Genomic DNA, 19520 nt, shown 5'->3' on the forward strand with positions numbered 1-19520 from the left:
AACAGCATAGGCACATGTAGTTATTGTGGTAAAATCTTTGTTACATGATATTGAGTTGAAACAATATTCACGTCACGTAATTTGTCTCAGCTTTTACAACTGTCTAAAATTGTCTAAATTGAATTTACCAAATTTTAAAATCTGAATATGTCAACTGGCCTTTACAGTGTTGCAAAAACATGCTGAATTGCATTTTCAACGTCATGTAACGTGTATTTTGCAAGTTTTTACAACTGTCTAAATTTAATTTACCATTTTCCAAAGTTGTAGCTGCGTTTTGAAGTTCACGTGACTGTTTTTGACAGTGTCAACTGGCCTTTACAATGTTGCAAGCTGAAAAATTGAATTATCAAGTCATGTGACGTAGTTGTTACAATTTTACTACTGTCTGAATTTAAATTACCAATTTTTCAACTGTTTCTTTTAAATGACAAGTGTCTTTATTTGACACTGCTAACTTGGTTACTATGACAGAAGATTCGTGCAAATGTCAAAATATAACCAGTAATTTCAGGCAACAAAGGTGTATATTTCATCAAGGTTTATCATTATCTCAATACCAGGGGACATAACTAAGTAAGTTTAAGAATGCCACAAATGTGTAAACATTTGAAGGTATCCGGAGGCAGTTTAAATAATTTAAAGGCATTTTGATGTATTTCAAGGCATTTTAGGCAGTTTTAATTAAGGCATTATAAAACTATGATGCATTTTGAGCAGTAATAGAAGAATTGTGAGGTATTTTAAGGGCATTTCAAGGTATTTTGTATGCAAAAAGGCATTTTGGTGTACAAAAAATTATCGGCGGTCTAGCCCTCGTGTCAAACCGTTTAAGAGAAATCAACAAACATTTTATTTAGAACGCCACTGTTTAATTCAAATTCAAAATTCAAATGTAAAATTAGCCTGTCCTGGAATTTTAAATTTTTACTTCTTTATGGCAATATACAGGGTGTTAGGAATTTTCACAAACTTTAACTAGTGAATTGATATTGAGGATTGAAGGTTAAATAACCATCAAAGTAAATTTTTTAATTGATTATTTATTACATTTACGTTTAAAGATAATTAGAGATAAGGAAAAGGTAAAAAACGGACATGTCGCGCTTTAAAAGGAAGATCTCAGAGACATGCCCGAAAAACTACATAACAGATTCATATATTCGTTTTGTACATAATTTTCGGGGCGCCACGTATCACTCCTGTTTGGCCCCCTTTTCACTTTTATAATAATAATTAATAATAATACAGTAATAATTAATTATACATAATGCAAACGTTTTGTGCACTAGTTTAATCATGTATGGTTGTAATATCGAGATGAGTAGAGAAAAATTCGTTCAGAAACTCTCTTCAGACTGACAATTCAACGTTTTACGATCACAAACCAATAATCTAGGAACGACGTCGTTAAATTAACTTAACATAGAGACAGTTAGTAGGTCAGTGCCGTACAGTACGTTAAGCAACATCAATGTATGGAATTCTTGCTAGAAATTGAGCACCAAACCAAAAATGGCGGCGATTGGAAAGTTTTTTTTTTAGGCCACGTACAAACAGGTTACACATATACAGAGTGTTGCGCAAATTATAGAAAAGAACCAAAAAAGTTGATAATCTTTGAGGTGGCTACATGCTGTTCATACAGAGTGTCTATTTGTTAATTTGATTTTTACATCCTGTACGTGAATGTTAAAAAATAGTATTTTCTATTAAAATCTCCCTGTTAGTGGACTTTGTCAATGTTGATTACCACCTCTTCGTAAATAAATACAAAAAAACCAAACAAAAATATCTGGATGTAGACTACGATACATAAAGATATTTGGATGAAGGGAACATAGACGTGCAAACAGGATCAAAGTAGTTTTTGGTGCTGGAGTAATTTACGTTTTATTATTATACACATTTACGAGAAATTGGATACGAAGCAAAAGTACAACCGGTCCAGGCAGTAGGTCAGTTCGCAACCATTTCTGTATAGAATCACATTTAAAATTTTCGAAAACATTAACACTTACATGATACATTATCGAATGGTATATTCATGGAAATATCATATTTTTCTTTTCAAATTGGAGTAAATACATTTACCTATTCGTATTTCATAGTTCGATTTTTTTTTGATCTTGCGTGGGACACGCAAAAAATTGTATACACCCAGACCAAGGCGTCCGTTTCTGGAACAGTAAAGCCGAGTTTATACAAGAAATTTAATTTAATAAGCAGTAAAGTTCGCTGCTTGGCCAATCTGGATGGGACCTACAATTTGTAGTAAATCACCTACCGATTAGGTGTGTTTTCCTCCCACAGGATATCCGATCATATCTGGAGTGAATGAGAACCTTTTGCAGTGTAAATTCTTTTTGTACACCCTGGGTGTAAACGTAGCAATCTGACCAATTTGAAAAATTGGCCGTACCGGGGATCGAACCTGGATATCCAGCAACTGGGTAAATTTAAACTTAACTTTGACAAATCTGGTGTTAATGAATATTTGAAGGCTTAAAAGTCATTTTTTTCTCCAATACAACTAAACTTAACTACAAGGTACAACTGTCTTGCAATTGACAGTTTTATGTCACTGTGGAACGAGTTTTTATCTATAAGCCACTGTGTGAAGTGTCATCTGTCAAACCTTCCTCCAAGAGAAACGACTTTTGAAATTTTACACCTTCACAGCACTGTTTAATGAGTTTTGACAGCTACCAGTGCAAATAATATTGCTACTACAATTATACTTTCTTTTATAAATTCGACTTAAGTTGGTATGGAGTTACAAACTCTCTGGATGTTGACCTAGTCGCGTAATCAAAAAGTTCATGGAGGACGGTTGATGGTTACTCGGTCCAGAAACGGGCCTTGGACTAATCATTAAATATCGCTTAACACGTAGTTTTACAATTATATAAATATAAGTTTCTTTTTCATTAAGTAGCACATATATTCGAAGAAAAGTGTGCACGGACATCGAACACTGAGCACATTTTCTGGCTTAGGATTTTGGGAATACGTAACGCTAATACTAAAAAGAAAGTCCACCGCAATTGGCCACGACAAATTACTTTACTGAGTACGAGGTACCTGGTTATGTCAGCTTCATTAGATAACTAACTAGCAACATCTTGTTGCATTTAAACTTCATTAAAAATTTTGATATTAAAAGTCCCAATAATCTAACTTTTGTAATGACATCAGGAACCCCGTATAAGAAAACTACGCTCTACAACCATGCGATTCCCCGAGTAAAGTAAACAGTGACACAGAAGTTCAATCCTAAGCAAACGAAGTAACAGAACTAGGGCTATCCGAGACTTCACAAAACCTCAGACAGCCCATTCCCGAGATTCAAGTGACTAACTACTTATAGTAAATAAGAAAAAATAACAATCTCAAATATCAGTCGTAGTCTTTAACAACTAAGAGCATATTGAAAAAGCTACTTACCAGTCCTAGTCGGATAAATACACAGTATCAAATATACTCAAGGAAACATCGGAAGGGATCATCACAAAGGTCAAGGGATTTGGACAATAAATTCTTGAAAGTTCATTCCCAAAACAAGCCAAAACTGGAATCCTGGCACCTAAAAAGCCCCCAGAGCTTAATTATTTACTAAAGTCCTCTTGTCTCAGGGGCTTCTACACCTTCCTAGCATAACATACATATTTAGACTTATTTTTTTTAGAACGCGAGTTGAAGAAGAAAAAAAATATATAGATAGGGCAAATCAAAACTTTCACACACTTTTTTTGAGATAACTCTATATGATTTATGTATTAAGGTCTACTGGGCCTGAGGGTCGCACTGTAGCAGCCTGACGATCGAGGGATCGCTTTTGGCGCCTTCTATAAACTCCTCCAAGCTCAATTTTCCATCTTTGTTTTTGTCCATCTGTCTAAAGATTTTATCGGTACGTTTTTCGGGGGTGCTCTCATCTTCGGGCATCTTCATCACAGTGCCCACCATTTTGTATATAGCCTAGAATCGACCGTGCAAGTTTGACTGAAAATAACCTAAACAAGCTGAGAGGCTTACAGTTACGATTTCCAGCATTTCCTGTCGGGAAATGTAGCCGTTTCCATCCAGGTCGTACATGGAAAAGGCCCATTTGAGCTTCTGTTCCAGCTTACCTCTGGATGTGACCGATAAGGCGCAGAGGAACTCTCGAAAGTCGATCGTGCCGTCTCCGTTCGCATCAAAAGTTCTGGAAATTTACTCGAATTGTTACTAACCCATAAATGTTTAGTTAAGACAAAGCTGAATTTATAAACTCCCGTTGTTCGTAATTTGTCCTGTTTGGAAATTAATTATATGGAATGGCATGAAAAACAGAGAATAAAGTCATATCATAGATTTATAAACAAAGGATTCAATTATACGGAAGAGATCAGACAAGGTGACAGCCTTAGCCCATTTCTGTTCAATCTCTTAATGAACAGAATTATAGAGGAAGTAGAGACTAAATATGGGATACCGAATGGGACAGAATAAAATAATCAGCATGGTATGCTACGCGGATGATGCAGCTATTTTCGAGAAAACAGACTCACGACCTAGTGAAGTACCTAAGAAGACAGATCAACAAAGCATTTGTCATGTCGGGCTGCTTAAGGCAGATAATATGGGCGAACGAATACATGCGAAAGGATAGCAAGGTCAGGATCTATAAGACTTTTATCACGCCAAATATGACATACGGAAGAGAAACCAGAGAAGAAACTCAGGACTATAATGGGAAAAACAAGAATAGACCAAATTAGGAACACTGACATTAGGGAACAATGTGGCGTGCCAGACATTGTAAGATGGGGGAGACAAAGAAAAAGATATTGGTACGCTCACGTGAGAAGAATGGAAGAGGGAAGACTGCCACACATGACACTTGAAGGGAAACCAATAGGGAAAAGAGCACCCGGAAGAGGAAGGACAACTGGCAGTCCACCTCCCAAGAACTGATCCAGAGAAACCTGCAAAACTAACAGATCGCAAGATGTTAAATATGAATAAGAAGAAGAAGAAGAAGTTTCTTAAAAAACGTTTGTTGTGGTGATTTAAGGTTGGGTTGGACGAAGTGCACTGGTATCCGTCATCACCAAACCTCCTCTGGGTAAACAAACCAATCCTCATGAATATAATGCCTAGAGCTGAAGAGATTGTAAAATGTGGTACAGTGATTTAGGTGGCGATTTCAGTTGGTTTTGACTATTCTCAAATATGTATATTGATTGTTTTGTTTTTATTGAAATGTTTCTAAATTAATAATTAAACTGCTGCTCACCTAAATACATGCTCAGCGAACTTGCTAGCATCGCCATAAGGAAAAAAATTGCCGTATATCTTCTTGAATTCGTCGACAGATAAATGGCCGCTAGGACAGTCCTTTAAGAACCCTTTATACCATTCCTGGATTTCAGCATCTGATAACAAACCCATCTATTATGCCAGTTTTGACACTTTTTACCAATACCCACCAGAAAATTCGGTGTTTTGTTTTAGATCCTCCAATACTTCGGGCTTCAATTTACTATTCTGCTTTCCCATGACTAGACCAGGTTTCAATCAGACACCCCACGTGATTCACCGCCAGTCCACTATCTGGCTAACGCCGCCTCGACATTTTGAATCCAATAAACTACTAATATCCTGGTTTGAGATCTTGGTGGCTAGATACGCAAAAAATTAAATTAAAACATCACTTAATTATGAATAGACGATGAATTTAAGGTTGTAAATAAACGCCCTTTCCAAATATCTGACATTTTTAATTACCACGTTATTGTAAGTGAATAAAAACGTTCGGGAATAACTATTATGTACCATCAAATAGATTTTGATAATATCATTGGAGAACTTGATATATGTATATAATGTATATTTATATAACGTTTGTCTTTACACCTAGAAATACTATAATATGTATCCATTGCCTTCGGCTACTTAACACTAGAAAAATTTAATATCATATACAAAAATCATGCTATTGCCAGGAGATACACCTCTACAAGTGCGGAACGCACCATCTAATAACGTAAACTGTTACTATTCCAAGGGTGTAATTACAAAAGTAAATAAAACAAACTTATAAAAGCAGTTTACACAACACAACAAGAACATTGAATAAAAAATGAGTAAAAACGTTTTAAAGCACCATATACAAGGCGTCTCAACTTAAAGAGTTGAGACACCCAGTACAACTAGAATTAAAGCATTTTATATTAAAAATAAATTTTTACTTTATAGTGAGATTGCCTTTCAGGTTAAACAATTGACATGTTTTTGTATTTGGTGCAAGTGTATGTTTGTTTCACTACCAACAATGATAGTGTCGAAAATAATACCAAATAAACTATTATTAATACTCTTTACCTTGTGTGTTTTGTTCATTTTTCGTTTTACTACCCTAAAACGCTAACCATCTAAAACATAGAGAGCCCTTAAACACTTATCACCTAAAACTATTTAAAATAGTAGTAGAGAGCGTGCGCGAGTAGAAAAATATTCACAAGTCGAAAAATACCCAACTCAGGATTATCACTACAGGTATACGGAGGTTTCGAAAAGGTTTTGTGCTCCACAAAACTTAAATTTAAGGGGTGATGTCGCTATCACATCTCGTTTACTTTGGTTTTAGTTTGATACTAGAATAAAGTATAATGTGTAAGAGTTTTTTTTTTTTTGATTGAGTAAAGGTTTGTAAGTAAATACACTTTGCTGAAATTTTCTAGTTCTTCTAATATACCATGATCATGAAATGAGTATGTAAAGATTACTTGCTTACTTCAAGTTAAATTCTTTATAAATATTTATTTTACGTACATTTTTAGGTTCTTCCTTCATATGTGAACGCTCACCAAATGTGCCTTTTAATTAAATTATAAGCATTTTTGAAAAGGGAACTATAATAAACTAAAACATTTTTTCTTTTTTTTTCATAAGGGATAAAATAACCCTTGATAACATAGAAGAAACAAAAGGTCTGTTACTGCTAGAATTTCCACAAGATCATTTTGGTTGGGACCACCAAATAACTAGACAGTTTTAGAAAATATATCAGTTTGTGTACACAAATTTTGTCTTTGCAAAGACAAATGTCTAATCAAATTTAACCAATTCCACCCCATTTTGATTTAAACATTTACTGTTTTACCTGAAATTTTTAATGAACCGTCGTCACTAATTAAATAGTTCAACTATTGAATTGTTTTAAAAGTGTAATTTCTTAACGTTTCTTTTAAAACCAACTTTCTTCCTGGATGATATGACAAGTAGTGATCTACTTACAAACCATTACAAAGTAATATCGTACACGCTGACAACACTGTATATTTACTAACCATTTTTAAAGTTTTCCAAGCAAAGGATGACAAAAAAAGACCGAAGACGCATCAATGTTGCCGGCTCAGTGAATCTGTGCAAATCTCAAAGCCCCGATATATCCCACTGGATAATAGACAAAAGACCGCGGCGTACCACACCGTCGGTAAGCTGGAATTAACTGGATCGGAATCGAAAAAGGGTTTCGTGCCGACAAGTTTAGTATGTTTGGCATCGATTAGAAAAAACCCCGCTATTTCCTTGCACTTGCTTGCTTTACGTGCAAAATGTTAAATAACGTTAAATTTACGACTTTACATCGCCTAGGAAACAGGCCAATTGCTACAGCACTAACGAAGGACTTATCGATGTTGAGGTTGGTTACTTACAGGGTGAGACTACTCTTCATAAAGAAAAATCCTTTAGATGCTCATTCATCAGGCCATAATAATAATAATAATAATTCTTTAGGTAAAGTGACCCAGAAAACCTCGAAAACTATCGCAGAAACGTCAAAAAGAGAAATGTATGTTTTCGCCAAAATTTAAGTGTTCAGTCTCTCTAACTTTACTTCATAAAAACACTGCATGGTTACCCCATCTCAAGAATTACGGACAAATTAGCATTCTATTTGACACAGTCCAAAGAAGAACAATTTCTTTTTTCTTAAACGCCATCTGGTGATTGACAAAAGGAGTAAAATAATGAGTTATTGGAAAAAAAAAACGATACAAAGCATAGAGATATCACACCAAATTTTCTCCACACTTAAAATTTGACAAAAACTATTTTTTCCTGACGATTCCAAATATAGTTGCTCAATAGATACATTGGTGGTTAAGAAATTTTAGGAGAATTCAAGAGAATGATGAATGAAAATGCACATTAAAAGCCACAACTCAGGCAATAGAATTTGAACCATTTGGAAATTATAAAATGCGAAGTAGATGTGTTTCTTGGAAGAACCACATTGTAAGTAGTCTTTACAGCTCCATTGAGCCTAATTTGGCAGTTTTTAACTTAAGGAACACTTTTATACTTCTCTTACGTCACGTGACAGCTGTCATAACTGTCGAAACCGGTTCACCAAAAACCTAGTTTCAAATTTAAGAAATTACACTGGAAGTTGTCATGGAGCCAAATTCGACAATTGGAACGTTAAGAAACAAATTACCATATTGCTTGCGTCACGTTACAGCTGTCATAACTGTCAAAACTCACTCACAAGTGACCTGAAAGTATAAAATGCCAAATAGATGTGTTTCTTTGTGGAATTTAAACGGTTCAATCACACAACTATAATTGTAAATTATGTCACTTTTACAATAATTATTGTAAAAAAATAGCTATTTATGTAACCAGTTAGGAAAAGATCGATTTTGTGTAACGAATGAATGTTTGTAGGGCGAGCGCAGCGAGGTCCTACAATTTGAATGAGTTACACAATAAGACATTTTCGAAACGTGTTGCATACATAATTTTTTCTAATTTTGACCAAAAAGCTGTGAAAACCATCTTTTAAAGTGATTTAACACAAATATTCACTTTCATAGAACCTTGTATAAACAGTGACAACGACATGTTATGATGGATGTCGCCCATATGTTTCTACGGAAATGCATAAAAACAGGGAGTGATGAAATGAACATTTCATAACTAGTTACATAAAGTGATACTTTATGTAACTAGTTACATAAAGTAAAACGTTTTGTCACTCTAATCAGTTTTGAAAAGTGTCACTTTATATGCCAAAATTAGAAAAACATCTTTTAGGAGAAAGACTTTAATAAACTGGGTGTTTTATCGACATTTCAAACAAACCACTTATGTCTGGCAAGCATTCCACTCAATTAACTTTCCCACACGTTTTATAAAGCCCATTAAAAGTAGCGGTGGTCGTTACAATTAAGGGCGAAAGGTCACGGTTCGAGTGGTAAGGTAAACTTAATGAAAACTCCTCTTCAAGGTATTGAGTTTCTTTTTTGCACCAGGTTTCCACGCGGGACAGAACAATATTTGAGAATTTCCACTGAAACTCCCGCGTTAATTAATTTCCAGTGTGGAAGACAGGTTTCGTGACAAAACCCCCTTAGGACACCAAAAATTAATAGTCCACACTGCCGTTTAGTGTTTGGAAAAGTTAATTAACTGTAATAACCGCCATCGTGCAAGTAAACTCTTGTAAACCACGAAACATTCAGTTTTAGAGTCTATTACGGCAAGTATTCTGGAATTTGTAATGTTCCAAGTATGAAGGATAGTTTGGTAATTCTGGGACTTTGAACCAAAATCAATATGAACAGTGTTTGGAGAAAAGCCTCAAGTTGTTATTGAGTATACATGAAATGAAGAAATCAGTTGAAATCAACAGGTGTAAACACATAAAATTACAGCTCCATGGAGTGAAATTTGACAATTGGCACCTTAAGGAACACTTAACACATAACTAAGTTTAATTCTGTAGAAACGTTTGAGCAAACTATATACGTGACTTATTCATCAATCTGTAGAGTAGCTACTGCACCAGAAAATGATAGATATTGTACGGTTTTAACCACGAAATTAAAAATCAACTAATGTATTCCCTGTTTCCAAGACTGCTTAATTAAAAAAAATCATTCGTTTTAAAATACTAACATCCACTGAGCCTGTACACTATGAGATTTTCCGTGGTTAGTAAGTATACAGCGTTATCAGTGCTCTAACTGCAGTTTGAATTGTGTATGAGAAGCCTAGAGTACGACATTATGTATATGTAGTATATAAAAATTACTTTCCATCTAACGGTAATAAATAGATCAGATTTACTAGACCCTGGTACTAATGGATCGTCGGAAAGTGGTCCTGAAGGAGACAGTAGCAATTAACTACCTAATGTGCTCCTAAAATGGCGACCAACTTTGGTCACGGTTGTAAATGCTGTGCACATGTATTAAACAGAGATCGGACAATTCAATTTGTGCTATTAAAGAAGCTTATAGTAGTAGAAGCAAGTTCATGTACAAGAGAGAAACACCGACTAAAGAACCGTCGGTGAGTAATGGACAGCAGTTGACACAATAAGTAATACTTCCAAAATTCTTTCCAAATTACGCGATTACATTAATTTAAGTATAGAAAGGACAAAGAAGAAAGTCTCAGCGCGATTGTATCGGTTACACAAAACGGCCATTAACAAGGTAATCTCTAAACACTTTTATAGCCTCGATTACAGGCCGCTTAATAGACACCCATTTGTTTATTTTTTTTTATTTTGGGAAAAACCTTAACCAGGATGTGAATCCCGGATGATTTTTCCCTAGACTACGCAGGTAAATCCGCCTAGAATCGTCAGTAAGACAGCGAAATACTTCACGGTCTGACGGTTTTAAGGCGCCAGCATTTTGGACAGTTCCTCGTCCTGCAAACACCCTTTCAGGAATTCGTCCTGAGTGAGTTGACCGTCGTTGTTCTCGTCCATTTTGGCGAAGATGTTCTTTGCTCGTTCTTCGGCCGAATCTGCCGGTCGATTAGATGAGCATGCCCCCAACATATCATAGATTGCCTAAAACAAAATCCAGGCAAATTAACAAAAGTTAGACTCTACCAGAGGTTTAAATTAAATTATTTAGAATTATCTACGGGAGGTAATTCTAACTTAAATGTCTTTAAGAGCATTATTAATAAAATTCAAGGTGGTAAAGTTCTATTGACATTCACTACTTGCCACTTTTTTATTGATGCAGGTTTAGAAACTTCACTTCAACAGTTTTGCTAAGAGAGAACTATATACAAAATGTGACCAAAGCTTACTTACATTGTCTAATATCGAATATAGGTATATTTATCCACGATGGTTTTGTATCTAACTTACCAATAAAATTTTGACATTCTGCTTCTTAGATTATAGATATAACTTAGAAGATTATAGACGTTTGGAAATGGAACAACGGGTATGAATGCGGCTTAAACTGTCAATACACAGCTTTGTGTTTGTGAATATCTGATCTAACGATTTTCTCAAAGAAATCTGCTGAGTTTTATAGCTTGACAAGTGCCAGGACAGAAACCACGATATCCCAACATGCAGCCTGTCAGAAAGCCTTAGAATAGTCAAATTCTCCCCTCTTTTCCCTTCAATCTTGTATTTGATCGCTTAAAACTCCCTACAGAATCTTAAAATGTATAGGTAAAATACTAATACAGTACTATACATTTAAAATTGGAAAGACAATGATGCTTGACTTGAATATATTGCTATCCTGGTGCGGCAGCAGAGCAGTTAATATGTTAGGATAGAATAATAATTAAGTCTATTTGAACAATTTGTAAAAAGTGAATATCAAGTTTATCTGCAGATCAGCAACAGGAAAGTAGTTATTTTGATTTATGTATATTAAGGTTTTTAAATAGTTTTCAGTTCTCCCTAGAGATGTTAAGTTCAAATTTGTTTTCTTATCTATTGCCATTGTGCCACAAACAACAAAAAGTACTTTAAGGCATTCAAAAGTTTCATAATGGTAACGTAGTACCCTTCGTTTCACGATGCTATTGTACCAAAGTGAAAGCTCTTTCGCTTTGGAACCAAATTTCAGTATTATAGTGTACCACTACTACTACATATGTAACTTCAATCAAAAGTGCAGGAATTTTGGTTAGTGTGGTTACCACCACAACAAAAACATACTTTAATCCATCATTCTTGATTGTTCTGAATGATAAATCCAAAAGTGAAAAGGCAACCATTCGTTTAAAACAAACGTTTTAAAGGGTTGTAGGTTTTGGTCAAAATTAGGACACCCTATACTGTTCCTGTACACAAAAGTGAACGCGACAAAATGCGGATTTACAATACGCCGTTCTCTACGTGTGGTTTCTGAATATGTTTATCGACCGAGTAAGGGTGTAGAGCTCGAATCAGATGAGAAAAGGCCACCGCATCATCAATGACGCAGTTTTTAAAACTATTTCTTTCTCCTTCTACAGTTGCCGTCGCATTAGATATAATCAGAGGCGTCCTATTAAAATATTCCCGAAAATATATTGTTAAGCGGTCAAAAAGCCACTTGGCAACGTAGTACGGTTTTTACTTGGACACAATTAAAACAGATGCGGCAGCGGCCAGGGACATTTGGACCTTTTTATATGCTTTTACTAGCCGGCACTCTAAACGGTGTTGCCAAGTTTAAAAAAATGTAGTGGCGGACAGGGAGACTTAGGGGGTTAGGTTAGGTTCCGTTTTAGTCTGGTGTTTTGGTTGTATTGTTGATGGTCGCAGTTGAAGTTCACATAGTGTTATGAATAAAAAACGTTATTTTGTCAAAATGTCTTTCAAAAAGGTTGGAAAGAAAGGTGTTATCATATACAGCCAAGGCCGTGAAATCGTCAGTAACGTCTTACAATTTATGAAGAAAGAAGCAGAAGGAGTTTCCATTCCTTTGAAAAACTTGTTGTCTTTTATTTTCTTTATTAAAAACGACGAAAATGTTTCATTTTACTGATAAAATAATAGCACGCCACTGACTGGCTGCAACAACTTGGAAAGTAACGAGAGCAGCAATATTTAAAGCGAGACGTACAGAGATCGTGACATCATCGTTTGATGACGCCTGTGGCCTTTTCTTAGCTGATTCGAGCTCTATGTATAATAAGCTTTATGAACGATTCGACTGTCAACATCTTTTACTTTCCCTGACATTCAATGACGCTTAAAAGCGCACTTTATAATGTCCTCGGTTGTCGACGTGTTTTGACGAATATGGCTTCGATTCCCAACTAATAGGAAAGAAGGAAAAGGGTTGCCGATCTTATCAGTTGAGGTTTCCACTTTCCAGGTCGGCAGAGCCATTAAAGTGTACTTAGGGAAATACATCTGTTTCTATTGTGTGATCGAAGTCATTTCGCGTATAATTATGCACACCCACGACCAGATTTAGGCGAGTTTGCTTTGAACTTAGAAATTTTCCCTTTCACAACAGGGGGTTATCATAATTAGAACCGCCTCCATCTTCTCAAACTAATGGCATGCCGCAAAACTCCCAGATAGAATCGATAACCAGAGAACAACTAGGCGGCCATGATAGAACTTAATAGAATGAAGAAAATCCCCGGTTCGAACATTAATCCTGTTTCCCTTTTGCAACCGCTCCGGAAAGGAAATCAGCTTGAGGTTTAACCCTTTTGACCAGTCGTCCGGGACTAAGGAACATCCACGTGGGAATAAGGTACTTAGTGTTGATGTTCCTAGGAAACTTCAAAAAATACACAGATTTTTTAAATATTTGTTCCAAGGTACTCGATAGGATACCTACCGACTACTAATGCAAGTAAAAATGAACGAAGATACGAAAAGAAACAAAATTAAATTAAATCGAGGAGACGTCCATATCGCCAAAGCTATCCACTTTGCCTCTGGAAGACGTCTTCAAAAAACTTCAGTAGGAACAAAATGGAATCAAAGCTTTGCAGATGACATAGGCAACTTATGCAAACTAACAGAAATGTTGCATTAATTGAATGAAGTTTCTAAAAGTATAAGGCTGACCATGAACATAAGCAAGACCAAAACAATGCTCATATCAACGGCTAGGATAGTTGAGAATGTTTTTGAAATCTTCAAAATTGACTTTTTGAAGGTTTTAAGTATAAGGTACTGTATTTATCATCTTCTCAAATTTCACCCTCAACGATTTCCAATATAAGAATATACTGCATTCGCAATTTAAGTATAGTTTCAGTTTTCTGTTAGGTATACTTACTTGGACAATTTTGGTCATTTCCTGAATGTCAATGACGCCGTTACCATCCACGTCGTACATCCTAAACGCCCACTTGAGCTTTTCCTCGGGCGTACCGCTGGACGTGACGTCAATCGCAAGTAGGAATTCCTGGAGAAAGAGGAAAAATCCGTTAACAAACATAAAAGAAAAGTCTTTCCCAGCTAAGCAGCCAGACAATAAAGCTCTCAAGCAGCAATATTGAAAACATCAGCGGCCTATCGTAACAAATTGCTCCCCAATTTCCCCATAATTTTGCGGCGGGGAGGGGGCAACAATTTATCTTCGAAACCTCCACCTTTAGACATCGATTCACAGAAACACGACCCCTTTTGCGCGGCCCAAAATATTCTCTCCTTCCCCCCTTTCTACGTTTTTCTCCACGGTCGCCTCAACATCCAAGAGAATAAATAATTTATGACGTTTTCCAGAGGGGGTTGTTTCGCTCGCGCTCGTTGACACGCACATAAGGGTGTCTCTTTCCCCTTCAGTTTTAGAGGGTCGATGCGGCAAAAATGACACATTACCAGTTTTTGTTTTAAAAAATAGCAACTTTTTTAGTTCATAAATCAGTTAATACCTTAAACCCGACTTAAAACTGATGTAAAGGTCGAGTTGAAAGTAACTTTTTCTGCCTCTTAAACTGACGATTTGAAGAACGAGGACAAAGCCGGATTACCTTTTAGATGGTTTCCCCTGGGAAATTTCGTGTCTGTTCTAGGATTTACGAAAAAACAAAACGCTTGACAAAGCTAAACGATACCGAAACGACTTTTAAAGAGACGATGCGAATCGATCCGAAAATGTTTCGTATTGTAAAGTGTTTTGCTTGCGAATTTGCAAAGAATGTAATAAAAGCCTCTTAGGCTGAGTTGAAAGATTTATCATAAATTTGAGGCAAAATGCCTGAAAAGCTGATGTGTTCCGCTTTTCTTCTAAATTTAATTTTCCCTTAAAAATCCTGATAAAAGCTGCATTGGAATCATGGAAATGGTAATAATTACAGTGTCTCTTAAGTTGCGCCAATTAGTGCTCGTTTAACATGTGTTTATAGATTCAAGTTCAAGGGTGTTGATAATGAATTATAGCACAGTAAACAGCATAAGCAACCCAGATTTCAATAAAGAGATTTAAGTAATTATTATTGTCTATTCAGACCGTCTTTATAAATAGTTTAGGAAACGGATAAGTAGGCAAATTCAGCCAGGATACAGACAGTTCAGTTTTATGATGAAATTAAGATAGTAAACAATTAACAAACTGTTATATTAAATGACTTTCGAACTTACTTTAAAGTCGATATATCCATTTTTGTCCATGTCAAATGTCCTGAACACGTGATCGCAGAATTCCTCGGCGTTTCCGCTCGGGAAGAACATTTTGTACATGTCTACGAATTTGGCGGGTGTCAGTCTACCATTTGGGCAGTCTTGCTGTAAACATAACCTGAATTACACCTCCAGTATTTAAACACTAAAAAGTACATTAAAATAGTGATTGAAAATTCCGTTCAGGTCAGAGGGGATAATACAAACTTCGATCCGCTTTTTCCCTCTGGCAAAACTCTCCAACAAGACGTAATTCCATTAGGACTTTTTTTGTGATACCAAAGTTCGAAACGTAATTTCCAAACTGTCAAGAGTTTTTGTATCCAGTTTCCTGTTCGGGACACTGGAATTTCGTTTTCGTGACCGATCCAACCAAAATAATTCGCCGAAAGGTATAAATCTTGTTAATGGCCTCTAAATGACAACTCTAGCATAACAATGTGTTGGTTAATTGATATCGTAAAACCAGATTAGATTAATCGCGTTAAGGCACAAACAAAACAAATTTTTTGAATAAACTAAAGGAATAATAAAAGCTTAAAACGCGAGATTGTCTGGGATTTTGCAGCTTCTTATCGCGACGACCGGGAGAATTGATTTCTCACTGACTACTCAATTTCCTTCCATTAATTCCCAAAAGGAAGCAAGGAAAATTGGTTATTAAAGGATCATGAAGGGTTAATTTTCACTTAAGTTTCTGCTTAGCGAACTGTTGCAGTAAAAATGAGTGTTTTTGGTTTCCAAAATTTAAGTAAATGTCTTTGACAATTGTTAAAACTAACCTTAAATCCTTTGTACCACTCTTTGATCGTGCTCTCGTCGTACCGAGTGTGCGATTTAAGAAAGTCCATATCCTCTTTGGACAGTTTGTCTTTGCTTCCGAAACAGCCCATGTCGATAGATTGGATGATATGTTTCTCGGATCTGCAACGAAACGCAATTGTTAAGGTCGTTGGATTATAATTCGACAATTTGTATTCAGTTGGGGGACGATCAAATGCAACAACATAAGCCAGACTATGAATACTTTTTGAAAGACTAAATTCGGACCGGTTTTTGTTTTGCAGACAAGCCATCCTGACTTGAATTTATTAGAAACTTATACGATGCTTTTTAAAAATACCTTCTGACTCTGCAAAAAATGCACACTACACATCTTAATTGTAGAAGAACCTATAAATGGAAAATTCTCTGTAATTTGTTTTTGGAGAAAATGAATTCAGACTATTTGGAATCCTTACAGTTCCATGAGGCCAAACACTTTTAAAACCCAAATTTGACAACTGGGACGTTAAAGAACACTAAGTAAGCTAAAAAAAAACCGAGAAAATTTATTAACTAAACCACCGTAAAACTATCCTTAAATTTAAAATCGTAAAGTGGAAATTTCCAGATCATCCATTTAATAAATGGACAAGTTAGTGGGGCAATAAAATATCGATAAGTGTAAATTCAAATACCACGATTAAATCAAAACAATTATGCTCTCTCTAACTGAGCCAATCATATATCTTTTCTCAGCCAATATTTTTATTCCAGGTTGTTTAGAATATCGACGGGTGGTTAAAACTTTTCATTTTTAATCGTCACTCAATTAGACTGATCGTAAATTTTATTTTCAGTCCGATTTAATTCCACGGTTTTTCTGGCAGTTTCTTAAATTCTTGCTTAAAATCCTGTCTTTATGAGAAGAACCCTCATCACTCCCTTCTAGGGAAAAATCAGTACCAGAACGTACCCTAGAATTCCACTTAATGCTAAATTAGTTACTATGAGAGTCCTATAGTTCTTACTGCTAAATCCATCTTTAAACCCTTAAAAATTGACTTGAAAGTGCAAAATTAGTCTATTAAGTCAATTTTCAATGTTATTTAAGGATCATTATTCATGCAAAAATGGTTAATCCTATAACACCCTGTATATCAACATACTTAGCTAACAATTCCGGACTGAACCATCATCAGACAATTGAAAATGGACGTAGCGAACAAGATTAAGCAATTATTCAGGGAAGCTAATAGAGTATGAGTATGTATAGAGCTAAATTGGATCTTTGAACACAAAGAGCGTCTAGTTAGGGTTTCTCGACACTTCTCTACATTTACAATAGAGAACTTAGGTAAGCAAGGTTAAATAAAAATAGATTTGCCATAACTGTATGGTTAGCTTAATTTAATGCTATCTATTCCATGTGTGACATAATTTTAAAGAAGAACTTTTTTGACACTTTTTGGCAGTTAACTCCTAAAAATGCTACTGTGTCGTATCAAAATGGAGTTTTGCTTTGATCATTTCAGTAACGAGACCACGTCTGACGTCAATATTTACGTTAAGGTTCGACGGCTAAAGTAATTTTTTAACAATAAAACTTTGCGAAAATATTTAGGTGTTAAACAACGCACATGAATCAGACCGAACGGATAATAATACTGTTTGTTTTTACAGCCCATCTCCGAGAAATTACGTTGTATATTTAACGTGTTATTTCGAAACCTGATGGAATTCTCTTCTGGTTTACTGCACAGGTTATTCTCGATGATTTCCCCTGTTCCAGAGAATTTAGTTCGTAAAAGATTTGGAAATTACTCATACAAAAACAACATAATGATTGAACCAATTTAAAAGTATTTAAGTAAGTTATTCATAACCGAAGATTTTGTAAGAAATATCAGTAGAGAGAGTATACATTTTGTTATTTAAAATTAGGATGAAGTCACAAATTTCAATAGTTTGTGCCAATAATAATCAATAACAAATGGAGATAAAAAATTCTCAGAAATGTATTTTTGGAGAAAATGCCAAGAGAATTTAAGGAATTTAAAAAGCAATTCAGGAAATAATATTTGGTTTATTTGGAAATTATAAAAGTAAATGTGTTTCTTGGAGGAATCACAGTGTAAGTAGTCTTTACAGCTCCATGGAGCCAAATTTCTGTTAAGTTTTCATCTCTAGATATTCTACGATTATAGCCCTGACAAACCATGTTAACCAGATTTTCCTGGCGTTATTGTAACTCAATTAGCAGTAGTAAATGTTATGAAATTGAAAATATGCATGTGTTCTGGCTTTCGTTACATTTGACAATATTGCCGTTGAATGGAGCTTTTTGACACGTGCAAAAACATGAGTATTTATAGGTACTAATATTTCATAGATGTATAAATAACTATAGCTTTACACACGGACATTTGTTACTCCCACTTGTGTAGGTAAGTGACAATAATGCAATAAAATGTATGATATGATGTTTCCAAGAAAAAAACCTAAAAAAATGTTAGTTTGATAATAACATTTTTCAATCGTTTACTTTTAATTCAACTGTCTTTTAGAGCAGAGTTTAGTCCTGTAATATTCTGGCAAGTGCAAACGATTTCTAATCTATTAACACCTTCTTTCTGTAATGAACTGTGGCGCTAAAAATTTCTCTAATACCATTAATAAACAACAATTTTCAGGGTTCTTAGTCAGAAACAACAAACAGGCAAATTTGCAAGTTTTTTGTTTTAACCAAGGATCATAAAACGGAAAATTAGCCTGTGGGGAAAACATAAAACGAAACCTTCGCTCCCCAACCATTTGCGCCTTTCAGAAAGACTTGGAAAAAGGAAAATTGGCCCGCATTTTCCCTCGTTTCCTTTTAAACATGCCCGAATTTATCGACACGTGCCCCGGTCTCGCTAAAACCGATAATGCAGCAATTAAGGCCGCCCGCCCAAAGCCAATGGCACGAATTGAAAAATATGTTGGAACAGGTCCAGAAACTTGTCACATTCGATTAGTGTTTCGTTCGGGATAAATAAACAATGAGAACGTTCCGAGTGTGAATTTCTTTCTTAGTTGCGGGTGCCAAAATTAGGCCTTAAGTAGATTGAGTGTTGTCATGTACGTATATTTAGATACACGGTTATGTTAGTTTCTTTTAGATTCGCACTATCTACAGGGTGGTAAAGTTCAGCTTTTCAGCGTGAATATTCAACAAGCAGTGACAATATGAAACATTTGTAAAATTTCTGGTTTTGTTACAGAAGGTAATCTCTTGGCTTTCGTGATCCAACTCATTAGTCAGAGTCTTCACAAGGGTCTCTTCTAATGATGGTAAAATTTGTTATAGATTGCCTAT

General features: G+C 35.4%; 2 protein-coding genes across 8 annotated transcripts in view; both read right to left on the reverse strand.

Annotated features, from left to right (window-relative positions):
* Positions 1-1025: 1025 nt before the first annotated feature.
* The window catches only part of Nca (neurocalcin homolog), a 44180-nt gene continuing 25685 nt past the window's right edge, over positions 1026-19520 (reverse strand). The window contains exons 2-5 of the mRNA XM_081983602.1: positions 5475-5666; positions 5282-5420; positions 4039-4207; positions 1026-3981 (exon numbers count right to left, since the gene is read on the reverse strand). Coding sequence (XP_081839728.1) covers positions 3787-3981; positions 4039-4207; positions 5282-5420; positions 5475-5544 — 573 coding nt within the window. The 5' untranslated portion in view covers positions 5545-5666 and the 3' untranslated portion in view covers positions 1026-3786. The remainder of the gene's footprint in view (positions 3982-4038; positions 4208-5281; positions 5421-5474; positions 5667-19520) is intronic.
* Positions 5745-19520, reverse strand: part of LOC145731696 (neuronal calcium sensor 2) — a 39219-nt gene continuing 25443 nt past the window's right edge. For 5 of the 7 annotated variants that reach the window (XM_081983601.1, XM_081983600.1, XM_081983599.1 and 2 more), the window contains 5 exons: positions 16183-16324; positions 15362-15505; positions 14055-14183; positions 9058-10861; positions 5745-8634 (listed from right to left, as the gene is read on the reverse strand). In XM_081983601.1, coding sequence (XP_081839727.1) covers positions 10685-10861; positions 14055-14183; positions 15362-15505; positions 16183-16293 — 561 coding nt within the window. In that variant the 5' untranslated portion in view covers positions 16294-16324 and the 3' untranslated portion in view covers positions 5745-8634; positions 9058-10684. Of the gene's footprint in view, positions 8664-9057; positions 10862-14054; positions 14184-15361; positions 15506-16182; positions 16325-19520 lie in introns of all 7 variants that reach the window. The other 2 variants (XM_081983596.1, XM_081983595.1) reach the window with 2 other exon arrangements.

Source organism: Ips typographus, linkage group LG7, assembly GCF_016097725.1.
Source record: "Ips typographus isolate SLU linkage group LG7, UJ_Ityp_2.0, whole genome shotgun sequence".
NCBI classification, from domain to species: Eukaryota; Metazoa; Arthropoda; class Insecta; order Coleoptera; family Curculionidae; genus Ips; species Ips typographus.